This window comes from Rhodnius prolixus, unplaced genomic scaffold (genome assembly GCF_049639745.1).
Source record: "Rhodnius prolixus isolate KJV_2025 unplaced genomic scaffold, Rpr scaffold_1, whole genome shotgun sequence".
Lineage (NCBI taxonomy): Eukaryota > Metazoa > Arthropoda > Insecta > Hemiptera > Reduviidae > Rhodnius > Rhodnius prolixus.
Genome location: NW_027411581.1, coordinates 36,074,606 through 36,093,462, shown reverse-complemented (window position 1 = coordinate 36,093,462; position 18,857 = coordinate 36,074,606). Strand labels below are relative to the sequence as shown.

General features: G+C 35.6%; 1 protein-coding gene across 7 annotated transcripts in view; it reads left to right on the top strand.

Annotated features, from left to right (window-relative positions):
- Nucleotides 1–18,857, top strand: part of LOC141448125 (dynein axonemal heavy chain 10-like) — a 269,181-nt gene that overhangs the window by 21,181 nt on the left and 229,143 nt on the right. For 6 of the 7 annotated variants that reach the window (XM_074116245.1, XM_074116250.1, XM_074116253.1 and 3 more), the window contains exons 4-10: nt 4,917–5,027; nt 7,887–7,933; nt 9,025–9,246; nt 9,924–10,216; nt 11,522–11,749; nt 12,849–13,047; nt 13,664–13,909. In XM_074116245.1, the coding sequence (XP_073972346.1) occupies nt 4,917–5,027; nt 7,887–7,933; nt 9,025–9,246; nt 9,924–10,216; nt 11,522–11,749; nt 12,849–13,047; nt 13,664–13,909 (1,346 nt within the window). The remainder of the gene's footprint in view (nt 1–4,916; nt 5,028–7,886; nt 7,934–9,024; nt 9,247–9,923; nt 10,217–11,521; nt 11,750–12,848; nt 13,048–13,663; nt 13,910–18,857) is intronic. The other variant, XM_074116251.1, reaches the window with a different exon arrangement.

Sequence of the window (18,857 nt, the reverse complement as noted above, 5' to 3'; positions counted from 1 at the left end):
AGAATAGCAGTAAGAGAAAGTCGAATGAGTGTTCACCCCAAATTCCGAGTTTGAGGAATATTAATGAGTTAAAACGTTGAGAATAGCAGTAAGAGAAAGTCGAATGAGTGTTCACCCCAGATTCCGAGTTTGAGGAATATTAATGAGTTAAAACGTTGAGAATAGCAGTAAGAGAAAGTCGAGTGAGTGTTCACCCCAGATTCCGTGTTAGGAGAATATTAATGAGTTAAAACGTTGAGAATAGCATTAAGAGAAAGTCGAGTGAGTGTTCACCCCAAATTCCGAGTTTGTAGAATATTAATGTGTTAGAACCTTGAGAATAGCAGTAAGAGAAAGTCGAATGAGTGTTCACCCCAGATTCCGATTTTGAGGAATATTAATGAGTTAAAACGTTGAGAATAGCAGCAAGAGTATGTCGAGTGAGTGTTCACCCCAGATTCCGAGTTTGAGGATATTAATGAGTTAAAACGTTGAGAATAGCAGTAAGAGAAAGTCGAATGAGTGTTCACCCCAAATTCCGAGTTTGGAGAATATTAATGAGTTAAAACATTGAGAATTGCAGTAAGAGAAAGTCGAATGAGTGTTCACCCCAGATTCCGAGTTTGAGGAATATTAATGAGTTAAAACGTTGAGAATAGCAGTAAGAGAAAAACGAGTGAGTGTTCACCCCAGATTCCGAGTTTGAGGAATATTAATGAGTTAAAACGTTGAGAATAGCAGTAAGAGAAAGTCGAATGAGTGTTCACCCCAAATTCCGAGTTTGGAGAATATTAATGAGTTAAAACGTTGAGAATAGCAGTAAGAGAAAGTCGAATGAGTGTTCACCCCAGATTCCGAGTTTGAGGAATATTAATGAGTTAAAACGTTGAGAATAGCAGTAAGAGAAAGTCGAGTGAGTGTTCACCCCAGATTCCGTGTTAGGAGAATATTAATGAGTTAAAACGTTGAGAATAGCATTAAGAGAAAGTCGAGTGAGTGTTCACCCCAAATTCCGAGTTTGGAGAATATTAATGAGTTAGAACCTTGAGAATAGCAGTAAGAGAAAGTCGAATGAGTGTTCACCCCAGATTTCGAATTTGAGGAATATTAATGAGTTAAAACGTTGAGAATAGAAGTAAGAGAAAAACGAGTGAGTGTTCCCCCAAGATTCCGACTTTGGGGAATATTAATGAGTTAGAACCTTGAGAATAGCAGTAAGAGAAAGTCGAGTGAGTGTTCACCACAGATTTCGAGTTTGAGGAATATTAATGAGTTAAAACGTTGAGAATAGCAGTAAGAGAAAAACGAGTGAGTGTTCCCCCCAGATTCCGAGTTTGGGGAATATTAATGAGTTAGAACCTTGAGAATAGCAGTAAGAGAAAGTCGAGTGAGTGTTCACCACAGATTCCGTGTTAGGAGAATATTAATGAGTTAAAACGTTGAGAATAGCAGTAAGAGAAAGTCGAATGAGTGTTCACCCCAGATTCCGAGTTTGAGGAATATTAATGAGTTAGAACCTTGAGAATAGCAGTAAGAGAAAGTCGAGTGAGTGTTCACCACAGATTCCGTGTTAGGAGAATATTAATGAGTTAAAACGTTGAGAATAGCAGTAAGAGTAGGTCGAATGAGTGTTCACCCCAGATTCCGAGTTTGAGGAATATTAATGAGTTAAAACATTGAGAATAGCAGTAAGAGAAAGTCGAATGAGTGTTCACCCCAGATTCCGAGTTTGAGGAATATTAATGAGTTAAAACGTTGAGAATAGCAGTAAGAGAAAGTCGAGTGAGTGTTCACCCCAGATTCCGTGTTAGGAGAATATTAATGAGTTAAAACGTTGAGAATAGCATTAAGAGAAAGTCGAGTGAGTGTTCACCCCAAATTCCGAGTTTGTAGAATATTAATGTGTTAGAACCTTGAGAATAGCAGTAAGAGAAAGTCGAATGAGTGTTCACCCCAGATTCCGAGTTTGAGGAATATTAATGAGTTAAAACGTTGAGAATAGCAGTAAGAGAAAGTCGAGTGAGTGTTCACCCCAGATTCCGTGTTAGGAGAATATTAATGAGTTAAAACGTTGAGAATAGCATTAAGAGAAAGTCGAGTGAGTGTTCACCCCAAATTCCGAGTTTGTAGAATATTAATGTGTTAGAACCTTGAGAATAGCAGTAAGAGAAAGTCGAATGAGTGTTCACCCCAGATTCCGATTTTGAGGAATATTAATGAGTTAAAACGTTGAGAATAGCAGCAAGAGTATGTCGAGTGAGTGTTCACCCCAGATTCCGAGTTTGAGGATATTAATGAGTTAAAACGTTGAGAATAGCAGTAAGAGAAAGTCGAATGAGTGTTCACCCCAAATTCCGAGTTTGGAGAATATTAATGAGTTAAAACATTGAGAATTGCAGTAAGAGAAAGTCGAATGAGTGTTCACCCCAGATTCCGAGTTTGAGGAATATTAATGAGTTAAAACGTTGAGAATAGCAGTAAGAGAAAAACGAGTGAGTGTTCACCCCAGATTCCGAGTTTGAGGAATATTAATGAGTTAAAACGTTGAGAATAGCAGTAAGAGAAAGTCGAATGAGTGTTCACCCCAAATTCCGAGTTTGGAGAATATTAATGAGTTAAAACGTTGAGAATAGCAGTAAGAGAAAGTCGAATGAGTGTTCACCCCAGATTCCGAGTTTGAGGAATATTAATGAGTTAAAACGTTGAGAATAGCAGTAAGAGAAAGTCGAGTGAGTGTTCACCCCAGATTCCGTGTTAGGAGAATATTAATGAGTTAAAACGTTGAGAATAGCATTAAGAGAAAGTCGAGTGAGTGTTCACCCCAAATTCCGAGTTTGGAGAATATTAATGAGTTAGAACCTTGAGAATAGCAGTAAGAGAAAGTCGAATGAGTGTTCACCCCAGATTTCGAATTTGAGGAATATTAATGAGTTAAAACGTTGAGAATAGAAGTAAGAGAAAAACGAGTGAGTGTTCCCCCAAGATTCCGACTTTGGGGAATATTAATGAGTTAGAACCTTGAGAATAGCAGTAAGAGAAAGTCGAGTGAGTGTTCACCACAGATTTCGAGTTTGAGGAATATTAATGAGTTAAAACGTTGAGAATAGCAGTAAGAGAAAAACGAGTGAGTGTTCCCCCCAGATTCCGAGTTTGGGGAATATTAATGAGTTAGAACCTTGAGAATAGCAGTAAGAGAAAGTCGAGTGAGTGTTCACCACAGATTCCGTGTTAGGAGAATATTAATGAGTTAAAACGTTGAGAATAGCAGTAAGAGAAAGTCGAATGAGTGTTCACCCCAGATTCCGAGTTTGAGGAATATTAATGAGTTAAAACATTGAGAATAGCAGTAAGAGAAAGTCGAATGAGTGTTCACCCCAGATTACGAGTTTGAGGAATATTAATGAGTTAAAACGTTGAGAATAGCAGTAAGAGTAGGTCGAGTGAGTGTTCACCCCAGATTCCGAGTTTGAGGAATATTAATGAGTTAGAACCTTGAGAATAGCAGTAAGAGAAAGTCGAATGAGTGTTCACCCCAGATTCCGATTTTGAGGAATATTAATGAGTTAAAACGTTGAGAATAGCAGTAAGAGTAGGTCGAGTGAGTGTTCACCCCAGATTCCGAGTTTGAGGAATATAATGAGTTAAAACGTTGAGAATAGCAGTAAGAGAAAGTCGAATGAGTGTTCACCCCAAATTCCGAGTTTGGAGAATATTAATGAGTTAAAACATTGAGAATTGCAGTAAGAGAAAGTCGAATGAGTGTTCACCCCAGATTCCGAGTTTGAGGAATATTAATGAGTTAAAACGTTGAGAATAGCAGTAAGAGAAAGTCGAATGAGTGTTCACCCCAGATTCCGAGTTTGAGGAATATTAATGAGTTAAAACATTGAGAATAGCAGTAAGAGTAGGTCGAGTGAGTGTTCACCCCAGATTCCGAGTTTGAGGAATATTAATGAGTTAAAACGTTGAGAATAGCAGTAAGAGTAGGTCGAGTGAGTGTTCACCCCAAATTCCGAGTTTGGAGAATATTAATGAGTTAGAACCTTGAGAATATTAATTAATTAACTGGTGGTCACACCAGTTTTTTTCGTCCTGAATTGCGTACAACTACCAAATTAGGTAACACTAGGAGCACTGTTGAACTTCCAAAAAATATAAAATTAGCTGATTTTATCTGTTATAGCCTAGATTTTTATTAAATCCTAGATCGGTTGTGAACTTTTATCCATTATTAGAAGAAGATTAATCAGTTTGGTATCTTTACAATTGAATTCTTTAATTCTGTTTCACTTATGTTTCCATCTTGCTCTAGAATAGCCAGCAATGTAACCTCTGATAATAAATACAATCTCTTCCGAAACCGAAACCGCTCAGATTAACAATAAAAATTCGTGCTCCAATGGATAAGATCAATGAAAATATCCAGCACTGTGAACCTAACCAAATTTTCAACTTAATTATTATTATTATTATTATTATTATATTCTATAAATGAAATAGCTCTGTAATCTTTTAAGATCTTTTGAATCACCTTTCTTATATAGTGAGAAAATCTGGGGATCTTTCAAATTTGAGGAGATTTCACAGAATCATAAATTTTAATAAATATAATCCAGCAACCTAATCTGAAAATTAGGGGATGCATCTTAAAAAATGCATATGACGCCCTATTTAATCCAAGGACTTGACCACATTTTGCCTGGTCCAACACAACTTGCGATTTCTTTAAAGTAAATTTACCATCTAAGATACGTAGCATCACAAATACAAGGTTCGGCATACATTACAATAGTCATTTCACCGATTGGCTTATATAGCTCTACAATATATTTTTAAATTTCATTACTCGTAAATTATTTTGAATATATACAACTTGGAAAATAGGTACCTAACTAACGAAGATAATTGCATAATACATTAACTTTTTTTTGTAACAGTAAACGCAAAACCTGTATTCTTGGGAATTAGAGGCGCAACACACCGAAGAACTAAGAAAAGCGAACGTTCTACAAGGAGGAAGACTAAAGCACCCTCTAGACAATCTACAGGTAATAAAGTTTAATATCTTTTATGGGTTTACTATCAATGAAAATAGCTTTAATAGGGTGAGCTGTAGTGCAGGTAAATTATTTGCGTGAACAATTTTGAATTTGCGATTGAACAAATGAAAAATTCATTGTTCTAATACTACTGGAATCTTTGGGACCCCAGAATCCCGTCTTCTACCTTGCGGTCCCTTTGATTTGATTTCAGCCACTTCTGCAGAGATTTGGAGCCAACCAACTGAAATAATTAAGCAATATCTGATGGCAGCCCTAAAACACCTAATGAAACTCATGCTAAGGAGCAGAGATGGTTTTTTGACAGATGCAGAACAAATACTATCAAAAACTATCTCAGCTCTCTAATACTATTATTTTCGGGTTGCTTCAAAAAGCCAACTGTAGCTGCTCTTCCACTGCATTATAGGAGTGTGGAAATTACTACAGCTACTCAGATGTATGTGTGAAAAATATTTCTAGCAGAACTTTCAGTGGGGGTCATCTTCCGTTGGGGTACCTGGCAATAAGAAAGCAAAGTTTTTCATGCAATGCTCATTGAACGGCTAAACTAAAAAAAAAAAAGCGGTACAAAAAAATAACAAACAGACTTGCGAATACAAGCAGAACAAGACTTGTAAATACAAGCAGAACGAATACTATCAATATATATCTCATCTCTCTAATATTAAATGTACATCCCTTCCAACTTCCTTCAAATAGTCGTAATTTATTAATAGTATAAATTTATAATAAGTTTTTATATATTTACAATATACCAAAAAGGTAGCTAAATGAACCCACAGGGTTTTTAAGCTAATAGGACCCTCATCATGAGGAGGAAACAATCTAGAGGAGAAGATGTTCTTACGTACTTAAGTAGATAGGATTGAGGTGCCGATCCCGGCGCATTTCAAATACTACCCCCACCACCACTCTTTTTTATTGACCAATCTACGAATTCGACGAGGGCTTAAGCCACGCTCCTCCTACAAGATGGCGGCTCTCTAAACAGCTGTAGACCATAAGATGGTGGACCTCGTACCAGTTGATGACCTGAAACATACCTCCACCCCCTCGCACAGTGATAGACAGGAGGGTGTTTTTTTTATTTCTAACATGGGATTTGATCCTGCAACCTTTGTGTTGGATGTCACGTCAACTTCACCAGTCAGCCACTAGTCTCAGTAACACTAGTTTTGAATGTTCTCTTATGTTTTAACTTGGAATTATATTTTAAAAATCTAAACCCCTTCACCAAGATTTCTTAAAATTTAAATTACCCCACTATCACAAAAATATTCAACCTCATAAAATATTATGAGGCCGCCATTTTGTATTTGAGGTGCGTCAGGATCGGCAAATCCTATCCACTAAACAATTTTGCCAAAATGGAGGAGGTGGCACTAAAAATTTGGGGAGTAATAAAATTTATTGGGTCGTCCACATTATGGATTGTTCCTCGCAAAATGGTTATAAAATAATGTTATTCGGAGATTTCAATTGATGGTTATTGTAACATACCCGAGGTTTAGTACCAAATATGTCGCTGACGCCATCAGCAAGTTGATTAGGTATTTGAAGGAGGCTGGAAAGGTATAGTATTTTAAAATTGCACGCGTACCATTTCGAAGTCCCTCTAAAGCAACTTGCTTTTGAAAATTGCAGCGCTTAACAGAATTAGATTTTATGCTACTGATTGCAGAAAATCAACCTTATCTTATAAAAAAAACTTAAAACTTAACAAAATGTGAAACCAGCTACAACTAACCAGCCTAGTGATATTCCACTAAACCTTGGTGTACTTAAATGCATACTAATCGTATAACTCAGAGGTTCCCAATCTTTTTCGGTTTGCGGTTTTCTAAATAATCGGATTTTTTCCGCGGCGCCTAATACATAAGATTTTGTCTAAATTATTGACTTTCTTGAAAAATTGGAAAACTTTCCTTTTCAAAAGCGATTTAACAGTGAAAAATTAAAAACAGATACTTACTATTTTCCTTGGGATAATATAAAATATCTAATTTCAACTGTTTCGGTAATATTCATATCGAGACGGGAAAACCACCATATGGTTAGGTTAGTTGAAAAATAAATTAAACACGAATATTTCGCGGCGCCCTTACGACGGCACCGCGGCGCCCCGGGAAGCCGCGGCGCACACTTTGGGAATCACTGGTATAACTCATTTGCGTACAAATCGTAAATGCGTGGGTACAGTAACTCCTCACCTTATTTTCTCCTCAATTCAGATTGGTCCTCCTCTTTTTTTAATTGGGGATTCACCTTCATTACTCACTCTTTTGAGAAAACCTCACTATTCGGATGCAAAGAGCTTCAAACTAATTTACTTTTGGTTACCCGGTTCGATTGTCCGGTCTCAGCCCTAAATTTTATTTAATTTAATAATAAGAGAAATTAAAAGTAGAGTGTCTTAGCTATCCGCCTCTTCACGACACTTGATTGGTTCAGCGTCTGAGAAAATAAGCATTAATTACTTAATTACTTTTTTTACAACACAAAATCAATGTTTTGGGTTTTACATCCCAAAATTTCCAAATGGTTTCCCTTACATTTGCATTTTTTACATGTCTCATTATTTATCCTCTTTTGAAATTAGAATTTAATAATTTTTCTTTTTGTGTGAGTGGCTAAAGAAAGTCATTGTTGTCCTTTCGGCTATCGGTTCAATGAAACACAAAATCTAGCATATTTTTACGACGCCTAGCTTTAACCATCCACGAGCGAGTTAGAGATGTCACTCAATATTTAATTTTAAAATATAAAATATAAATATAAATTTATTTGTGAATAAATTTCAAAACATTATATTAATTATGTTTCCTAATTTTTATCTCTTTGCAGGCGTCGAAACTTTCAAACTAGCAATAAACGAATGCGTAAAAATAAAGGTTAGTTCAGCTTGTGTTCAATTATTTAATAGTTTAAATACTGAAAGTTTATCATAACCTAAGGCTTTTCTACTCTCTAGACAAGTTAAGGAAAGCATATCCTGCAAGTTCATTCGTGTTGAGTTATATATTTATTCTGCAAGCGCGTTAATTGGAATACATGATATATAATAGCAAACATTCTCTTCTCTATTATCAAGATTATTTATAATTAAGAGATTACAGTTTAATTCCTTAATCAAACCTACTTTTTTCTTTCTGTTCTTGCTGATTAGTCATTAATCGCTTTATGACGACTCTGTCTACTTGTATTAAAAGTGCCTGTAAGTAGGTCTATTTCCCTCTCCGTCCAGATGTTGTCTCTTTCTTTATTGTAATATACACAGTTCAGTGGTTTACGTCATTTCTATCTCTTTCGCCAAACCGATTTCCAGCAGAAAAGAACCTTTGCCTTTTCCCTGAGCTGACCGACAGTATGTATAATTATATCCTCCGCTGATACCTTGGTCGCTATTCTACAGCTTTCTTGGCAATAAGTTTCGCGCTGTAGTTTGAATTCTCTTTCATTTTAAGTGAGACCTTCTTGTTACAAAAGTGATTGTAAAAACTATTCTCGACTCAGTATAAATATGCAGTGAGTTAGGTCTATTAGGTACCTCGGTGGGCAGATTAGATTTTCCCGTTAGCGTTAGGTTCATTAGAGACTGAGAGAGAGTTCGGGGTCGAATGCGTAAAAGTTGATGCGACAGTCATTATTTTGAACTAAAGCCGGAGTACTTCTTCATACATTTAACACTTTTACATCACAATAAACCTTAGTACCTCTGCATTTTCTTTTAACACTTCGTACCTCTCCCAACATCACTGGGCTGCATCCAGTCCCAACCAAGTTTTTACCACTCCTTCGTAACTTTCTCACAGTCTGGACCTTCTTTCTATCTCGATACCACTTATTTCTTTTTATAGCAATTTTCACTTAAACTGCTATTAACTAAAAAATACATAATGAACAGTTGAAATGATTGCAGTTAACGTAGGTTCCACACCGAACATAACAAAGTGAATATTGATTTATTTTTTCCATCTTACAGAGAGTGATAACTAAAACCAAAACACACTATCAGTTGCATGGACATTTTAATTATCCCAAGCCATTTGTTGATGACACAGTATTCGCTTACGTACTCAAAAAGAGTACATCACCAATTCCAGTATTTGATACTTACAACGAGGCTGAAGCCGAACTGCCAGGATATTTCCTGGTCGGTACTTTCAACGGGAAGTTCTCCAGATGTTTACTTGCGACCTTATGGGTATGTACTACGATAGGAATCACAGAAGCTTAAAATTCTGGTACACCTTTATTATTTAAACTAGATTATAGATAACAGACAGGACACAAGAACCTATAGTAAAATCTCCCGATTAATCACCGTAAATCGATGACTCCGAATCTTAATGTTGATAAGCATCCACATCGCATATAACACAAAGCCGTGGGCTTCTTAACATTCAGCCTGAGAAATATCGCACATTGAAACTCTCGCAGTAGCACTGGGCATATAGTGTCTTTTTTAGTCATACAAAACTTGATATTTGTTCCATTGACCAAACTATGCAGGTTTATATGTCTTCTGAGTACCAGTCTCAGCTGACCCAACTTTTTATTACCTAACGTTCTGAGTACGAAAAGAAAATTTTAATGAAAAACAAAAAATATATTTTTCTTAAATGTCCAGAACACTTGGAGCGGCTCTGGTGCGAGATTGAGGAAACATGAGGCTTTAGCAAGCTAGAAATATAGGCGGAACTACAATTAAATTAGTTGAGGTCCAAAATCATGCAGGAATAATTGAAACATTCAGAATCGGATCATCTTCTTTGTTCAAATAACTAAAGAATAAGTCCTGAGAAAACAGTTTTTTCTCTATAAACAACTTTTTATGGATTGCTGACGATATAAAAATTGAATTTTATATTATTTCAACAGGCTCATTATGCTTGTATTAAGCGCTGTTTAATGGATCCTTCTTATGTCACCACGGAACATGCGGGAAGTTGGAAAGAACGAGATAAAGCATTAAGCAATATTGTGTGTCCAGTAGAAATGCTACCAAAGTCTCCACAGCTGCGAGGATGTCAAGAAATCAGTGAATTTACTGGCCTCATGAAAATCAACAAAGTTTTGTTGAAGAAGAAAATTTTACAACTACAATCTGATATAGAACGTTCCGATATTGAACACCCTTCTAAATACAAATACCGAAAGGAGCTGCTCGTTACGTAAGTAATTAAATTTCTTTTTCCGTTCTACTGATATTTTAAGAAGTTTTTAACAACATAGGGTCTACATTGGTGAATAAAGAAAGCTGCTTTGCTAGACCCCGAGCAACCTTCTTCACACATTTCAGAAAACTATGGTCGTCTTAACCCTTTGAGTACCGGAGATTTTTTCCATACATATGCGAAAGATACTGGCTGGTTTTATTCGTTTTTGCTGAGTTAGGGGAAATGCTATCCATCAAAGTCAGTTTTAAATAATTTAGAAATGTTTACATGTTATATCTAACAGAGTAAAACTTGCAAAATTTATAAAGTTTTAAACCTTGTGGTAAAGGACACATCCTTCTGAAAAAATTTCTGAAATTCGGAAAAAAGTTTACTGAGAAACATTTCAGAGGAGCGCGATCGCGTTCCCAGGTACTCAAAGGGTTAAGGTCCAAACCTCTGGGCAGAAAACCCATATCCATTCACCTTATCCCGCTATTTATTTCTTTTCTGCATATAAGGAAAAATCTCTAAAAGAACTACTCCATTTTGCACTTTTCTTGCATCCAATGCTAACGTTTCCGCCCCATATACGGGTATATATTAATATAGAGAATTAATAAGGAAACTAATCTCCAAGGAAATTTCTTTGAAGATTGACAATAAAACCTTCTTAATACAATTTAAGTCCTAACGACTCAACACAGTTCGTATTCGGTTTTGAACAATATTCCTTTTTTCTTAATCTTTTCTATTTTGTAGGCGAGAGAATTAGGGGGACAATAGAAATGTTTAAAACTTTGGAATAATTAAAGATTTTTATTTTGCCTACTGTAGCAATATCGCACTTCAATAGTTTAAAAGTGTTTTTAAACGCTCTTTTAGTTTAGATTAAACACCTTAGTAAGCTGTTCGTTGTAGATTTACTCAAATAAAGATTGCTTTTATTTTTATTGGCTAAGAGCTGCTTTAACAGTTGTTAAATAATTTGCTACTATGTGCTTTTTGAAATAGAATCAAAGCAAATCTCACTTTAATAGAGTATGACATCATACACGAACATTAACAAACAGAAAGATCCAGATTTGAACATAACCTAAGTTGTGCTTGGCGATTATGGCGGTGATAACATCATGAGCCCATCTTTTGTCTCCCTTTCTTCATGTAGCACTTTTAAATATTAGTTGGTGGGAGAGATTATTTGATCAAAATTAATTTCTCAGATACGTATTTGTACGTTATTACTTTAAGACTTGCAGTAAGAGTAAATTATGTGAGAGCTACACACTAAAGCTTTTTTTCAATGTTATACTGTTACAGGAAGACGAGATTACATGACCAAATGAGAATATATTCCCTGAAGTATGTACTTGCAAAAGACGTTCACAAAATTAAAAACAAATATATTGCCGAGTGGTTTTTAAATATAAGAGATTATGTATACTTTAGCTGGCAAATAGATCCAATGGTGGAATTTAGCCAGAAACCTGAACCTTTGAAACGACATTTTCTTGGTTCACTCAAGAAAGTTATTAAAACAATCAAACGGTAAGAAATAGAGACAGTACTTTACAGTCTTTTTTTTTCTAGGAGTCGCCCTACAAAAGTTGATCCACTTAGACCGAAGTAACGCTCACGTTTAGGTTCATCTTATGTCGAAATGTTGAAGCACGAATACGTTTTTTCCACGATTTAGTGTCAGTATTACCGCACCGAACCTTACGAATATCCAATGAGAGTTAAATATTTAACTTGCTAGTTTTGTTGAAGGAAGTTCTAAGCAGGAATGAATGACGGCTAAAAATTTATGTCTTTTTTGCCCAAAAGTCTTGGAATCATAACCGGAACAATGCAATTTCATATTTAGATTCAAAAAGCTGTCAAAATTATTCAAAATAATAAGTTTGAGATTAAGCCCACGTTGATCTTGTAAATTTAGAGTTGTTAGTCAATGGTGTCCTGTGAAACAGTTGTTGAATTCCTTGCCGATGGGTGCGGACTGCGGCTACTCTTATAGGTGGAGCTAGACTTTTTTTTTTTAATCATAAATCAAGGGATAGTACACCCAGAATTGCCTGATTTTTTGGCAGTTTCTCGGCTGTTTTACTCATTTCAGGCAGGAATAGGTAGTCACAATAAAGTCATTCTTGTGTGGGAGCCCGGGAATTGGGGCACAGGGCATGAAGACGATAAATCGCTTGGTCCACAGTAGAGGTTTTTTTCAGGGGACCGAACCCTTTAGGTACAATACAACCATTAATAACGGGCCAATGTCACAGAAGTGGTATGTGCAAACCTGAGAAACGAGATAACCCCTTTACCTGCTCGCTTAAATTTATAGGAGTCTTTTTTTCCAAATTAAATTGAAAGTCTTTTTTTTTTTTTTTTTTTTTTTTTAATTTATTTATTTATTTACAACCTGTATACATGTAACATACATCAAGTAAATGTGTTCATTTTGTTAGGCACACATTGTAGGCTGAACCCGAGAATCCAGCGCCACAATCGGGAAGGCTAGGTGAGAGGGGCCAGCCAATGCTGGAACTCTCTAGGGGTTGGAAGGAAGTGAATTGAAAGTCTAACCCACTGTTTTGTGTTTCACAATATTACATGGCTGTAAAATAGATTAAGTTTTCTTTGTTTGTAGGTACAATGAAATCCAGAAGTGGAATGATGTCCTTCTTCCGTCACTGGATATAAACTTTTTTAATTTAATCAGAAAACATGGGATCAATAGGCGCATTCAAATTAAATATCTTAAAGAAGATCAATCGTTTCGAAAAATGTTATTTGTTTCAGCTGTTAATTGGACAAATTATATTAACGATATTTGTATTTTAATAGAGGTAAATAAATTATAAATTAATAGTAATAATAATGAAAACATTAATAAAGGAAGAGAAGGAGATTAGTTCAGTTGGTAGCGCGATGAACCAGCAATCTGGAGCCCTATGATCAAATCCAGTCGCACTATTCTAGGATTTTCTCTTCCTAGGTGCCTCTTCCTAAGATTAGTTGTTTTTCCTCCTGCGAGATAATAGTTGAGAAAGCTCCGTGCGCCAATGACCTTAGATGGTGATGTCTTAAAAGTATGAAAGTAATAATGCTAATGTCTGCCGCTACAATCCGGGGACAAAATAAGCCTGCACCTAATCCATCCGTGCTGTCTTAAGGGCAAAAAGTAAAATTTACTCAATCTAATTCCGTTCTTCCGTCGCCAGGGGTAGCATGGAGAACTAACATGGATTTTATGAAAGCCACATTCAGTTACAGTTTCTGTAACTCAACCAACCCGCAGAGCCACGCCCTGAAGAGGACAATATATTTGTCGAAACGTTGGCAAAAAGACGAGTTGTTTTATTTGACCGATTCCTCGCAAATCTTCCATCCTAAGTTTAACAATTTGCAGTCACGAAAACTATATATTCATTTCAGATATTGATTTTTTTTTTTTTTTTGCAGGATGTTGATTTAGGCAAAGATATCCAGCAGCTGTACAATTCATCCATGAATGCTTATATGTTAATCTGGCCAATACTTGCGCAGATTAAAGGAGCTTCAATTATACGAAATATGATAAAAATTTTGAAGTGTACAAATAAAAACTGCTACATTCATTTCCTTGAAGCAAAAAAACGATTGAATCTAAACTTTCGATATCATTATTATACAGCTCTTTTGTTGCAGCCATTTTTAGATGATATAAAGGTAAATAATTTATCCTACTACGATTGTTTGCGGTAGCAACTACCTAGTTTGAAGCTATCTGATTAGAATCGGATGATAAGTTCTGAAGTTATTAATTAGGTAGTTGAAGTGTGAGTAGACTTAATTGTTTCCCCTGTATGTGAAAGGTCCATTAAGTAGTGGACGAGTGGACAAAATCAGGATTTTCTCCTCGTTGCCACTCTTTTCTTAAAGCAGCCAATCATTTCAAGTATTTCTGCTCTTTCCTATTTTCTTCAACCCTCCTCATAAACGTTATCGCTAACGCACTTTAATGCTACCCACCTAGTTCCAGTCACATTTTGAATCTTTAACCAACGAGACAAATTGATTGGTTAGAAGGTGTTATGTATTTAAGAACGAGCACGCTTCCGATATTTCGAATCCCAAATATGTGATTTTCTTTTCTAAGAATTTGCATTTGCTTCTGTTCAAGCGGACTTTCTTATCCTTTAATTTCTGAAGGACCATTTCGAGTCTTTGATTATGTTCTTCAATCGTACTACCTGAAACAACAATATCGTCATGTACAACACATACACCTTTTACATCTAGAAAGAGAGTATCTATGAATCATTGCCATTCTATGGGCGCAAAAGCTAAACCGTATAAATAACAGTCTGCTGACTTTGTATAGTCCAATATGTATATTAACTCTTTAACAAAAACTTACAGTTTAAAATGTTAAGTATAAGGGTTGATTAAACGCCAAAAGGTACACAAATCAGCAAGTACCCAACATTTCATTAATACTTCATTGATATTATTTAAGTAATTTTACTGCATTAATTTTCGTTAATATTTTTTAGAATTTATTAGATGTCACAGACCCTTATGCTGGCCATTTTCATCTAAAAAATATCTGTTCAAGTAACACATAAAAAATTCATAAACGTTTTTTAGCAAATGCTTACACCAACATACGTACATCAATGATTTTATTTTATTTATTTATTTGTATTTTTAAATAAAAATCGTCGGTTTAAGTTCATTCTTCGATTAAAGTAATTGTTATCTTATGTAGTAGTTAAACGTTTATAATAATAGGTAATAATTAATCTGACTTTATCGCAAATTATATAGTTTTCTTCAATTAAATTTTCAATCTAGGTATTCTTCTAACAATGTTGTATATATGTAATTAAAAATAAATAAAATATGCATATTTTTAGGACAGCCAATTATTCCAGTATTTTACTATAAGTAAAATTAGGGGGACTAAATTAAATTACAATTGAGAAATGAATAATTATTGTTGAATAATCTACTTGTTATTTGTGTGTTATTTGTGCTCACGAATATTTCGGTAAGACGAATTCAAGACGGAAATATTCTTTTAAATCCGTGACTCAAATTTAAATAGTAGCGGACTCTAACTTTGTCTTTTTCTTCATTAACATGCATGTATATGTGACTACTCAGAATAAAGAGCATATTAAAGAGAAATCAGATCAGAAGAATCATTTGGAATAGAGTTAAAATAAAGTACCTATTTAATAACAAAGATATAATATACATTTTATCACAATTATAAAAAAAAATTGTATGAATGAACTGGCCAGCATAGGTGACCTCTAATAAATTCTAAAAAATAGTAACGAAAATTAATGCACTAAAATTACTTAAATAATATCAATGAAGTATTAATGAAATGTTGGGTACTTGCTGATTTGTGTCCTTTTGGCGTTTAATCAACCCTTATACTTAACATTTTAAACTGTAAGTTTTTGTTAAAGAGATTTTTGTACCTTTTGGATAGATTTTCCTTTTTGTCTATTTTGCAAAGTTACATATTTGCTTTACAGATTTTTTAAAAATTTGGAATAAGCAATTCTATCATTATAACCTGATAAGGTGTTAATTTGGAACCATTAACTACCACTGGAGAGATCTTTTTAAAGAATGATTATAGCTGCGGTCCCTAAACCATCCTCAATAACAATTTTTTTGAGAAAGCGTTTTGAATAAAATAGTTAAGTATTTGTACGTAAATAGCAAAATTAAACTGCGATTTCAGTACTTCCTTTTAAGAGGAGTAAGAAAAATAAACTGCGAATACAGTACTTCTCCCTAAATGGTAAAGAGACAAAGATTTTGAATCGAACGACAATTTATTGATGTAAATCGGTTCACTCATTGATAATTTTAACGATTGCAGTACTTCCTCTTAGTACGTGTAAGAGCATGATGACACTTCACAGCCACGTAGAGGAGCTTTGATCACTTCTTCATGCTAAATTTTATCAAAATTGGACTAAGCGTTATAGAAATATTGGTAATAATAGTTTTAGAAAGGGCCTTATTTGGGTGGGGCAAACTCCCCTCCTTATGAGGCATAGCGTCGAGACTTTTAAAGTACAAGTCTGGACAAAATTTCGATTCGAATGACACTTTATTCATGAAAATCGGTTCACGTGTCGATAATTTGAAACGATTGCTATACTTCCCCTTAACAAGTGTAAGAGCAGATTGCCGCTTTAATGTTACGTAGGGGAGCCCTAACCCTATCATCCTACCAAATTTTATCAAAATCGGGCTAAGATTTACAGAGTAATTAGTAATAATAATTTTTGAGGAGGCCTTACATAAAGGGGGCTAACTCCTCTCCCATTTGATGTACAGCGTCGCATTCCGAATCGAATGGCCCCTCAGTCATGAAAATCGGTTCGCGCGTTTAGGCGCTACGTTGTTTACAAAAAAGGTAACAACTAGAAGAACATCAAGAAGAACAAGAACATTTTTTGAAAAAGCCGTTCTTGCTCATTTTCGGCAACTTTTTTCTCGAAACCTATTAGATCTGGGTTGTTGCAAAAAAATTAGTTATAAAGGAGTGTTTGCCCTTTATTTTAAAGAAAATTTGGGAATTTTATCTTTTATAGAAAAAGAGAAAAAAATTGTCAAAGTTGGGTGTTTTTCAACGTTACGCTTTTTCGTGCAGTTTTTGACGATCAACCCTTATACAACTGTCCTGCCGGACAGTTTTGATAGTTACAATTTCACTCGCTTCTTCCGTTACTGGCAAATGTAGAAATGCTGTCCTAACATCTAATTTTGAAAAATATTTAGCTCCGGAAAGATGTGTTACACCATCAGGAATGTAAAGAGATATCTCGATAGGAAATTTGATGGGCGTGTTATATCGACACGGGGGACGATTCAGTGGCCACCTGTACACCGGATTTGACACCTATGGACTATTTCCTTTGGGGATGCCTGTAAAACAAGGTTATTATTCATAACTTTTTACTTTCTTTTCTTATTTCTGCTTACCTAGAAGCATTTCTAAATCTAGGTGTATCAGAATCAAGCCGGGATTGCTTCTCTAACGCAGAGAATAATAGATGCCTGTAACTCGGTTAAAGCCGAATCTATTTCTTTGGCGGTAAGGGACAATTGGCAGGAAAGAGCATGTCTGTGCATCTCTAATGGTGGAGGCCATTTCGAGCATGATCTGTAATATTAATGAGGAGTAAAATTTATAATTAAATGGTACTTTTCTTCTTATTCAATAAAAAAAAAAAAAAAACGTTATAATATTATCATTTTGAAATTTCTTATAAGAATCATATTTTCATTTATAACTTGTAAAATATCGCTCACAGAAAAAAACCGTTCAAGTAAATTTTTCTTTAAAAAATAGAGGAATCTATTTCTGAAATAAAAACCGCACCTTCCTATTTGAAAAAATGAAGTTGGTGCCTGTATCTCGCTTCTGGAAGCACCGAAAAAAATTTACAAATTAAATTTGGATTTCTAACAAAAAACTAAGGGAACACGTAATTTTTAGTTTTTTTCTAGCTATCTTTGTTTCCGAGAAAAAGTCGTTATCCATATAGCATGGGACACCCTGTATACTCGCTTTAGATTTGTAAATCTAGCCCTCTCGTTTTGTATCTCGCCGGTGCCTCCAATTGTTATGTATTTAACGAACGAGAACACAAATCCTGTGATAACGTATTTATTGTCTGTTACAAGATACATAAGATACACGTAAGAACTGTGTATTGCGTACTCAACGTAATTCACCTTGTGTCACCTTTAACCTCTGACCTCCTCTTACCTTCGATCCTACTGTATCGATATTCACAATATATAATCAGAAGGTAAAGTACATTTGTTGAACTCAGAAAATAAGCAAGATCGTATCTCTTGTAATAAGCATTATTATCACAGTCAGCTCAATAGAATCAATAAGCATCAATCATTACCACAATAATTAGCTCGTCTCCAAAACTCTGTTTTAAAACTTACTATTAGGCAACCTGAGCAATTGGTGCACTTAACGTCGCCTGAATGATGTCTGCTGTGGTAGTGCTCGCAGCCAAACAGTACGTAAGACGCCGTCCGACATCGATGTACCCGCTTGGTTTTGCATTTGTCGCAACAGCTGTGAAGGAGTCATGTCACCAAGATATGTTTGTTCCAGAAGCCTTAATATCTTTTTCTCCTGGCTTTGACTGTAGATAGCGATCAGTTTTCCCTTCGTGGAAGTGTAAGGCTCTGGGCCAGGTGACTGCACTGAGCCGGCTATTTGTGTAAGCACCTGATACGGTAGCTGACCAACAAGGGCTTGAAATCGTCCTGCCTCGCTCTTGATCTTGTAGGCCCCAAATAAAGCTTCGATTTGTAGAAACCATAATGCTGGATTTTCCTCCCAGAACTGGGGCAACTTAACGAGGCTTACAGCCTCTGTGTCCGGAGCCGGCTCGAGCGGTGCGTCCCTCGCTTCAGTCTTCACGTCGGGGTCACCAATTGTTGTATACTTATGTGGCCGAGGGATGTAGTCCAGTATACAAGCTATTTTTTCTTCAACGCTCGCAGGTACACGTAACTTGGTGGCCCTGAAAAGGCCCGGTCACAAAAAATATATCGGCACACGAATCTCCTATGGCGCTCCCCACACAGTTGAGTGGCCCTGAAAAGGGCCGTA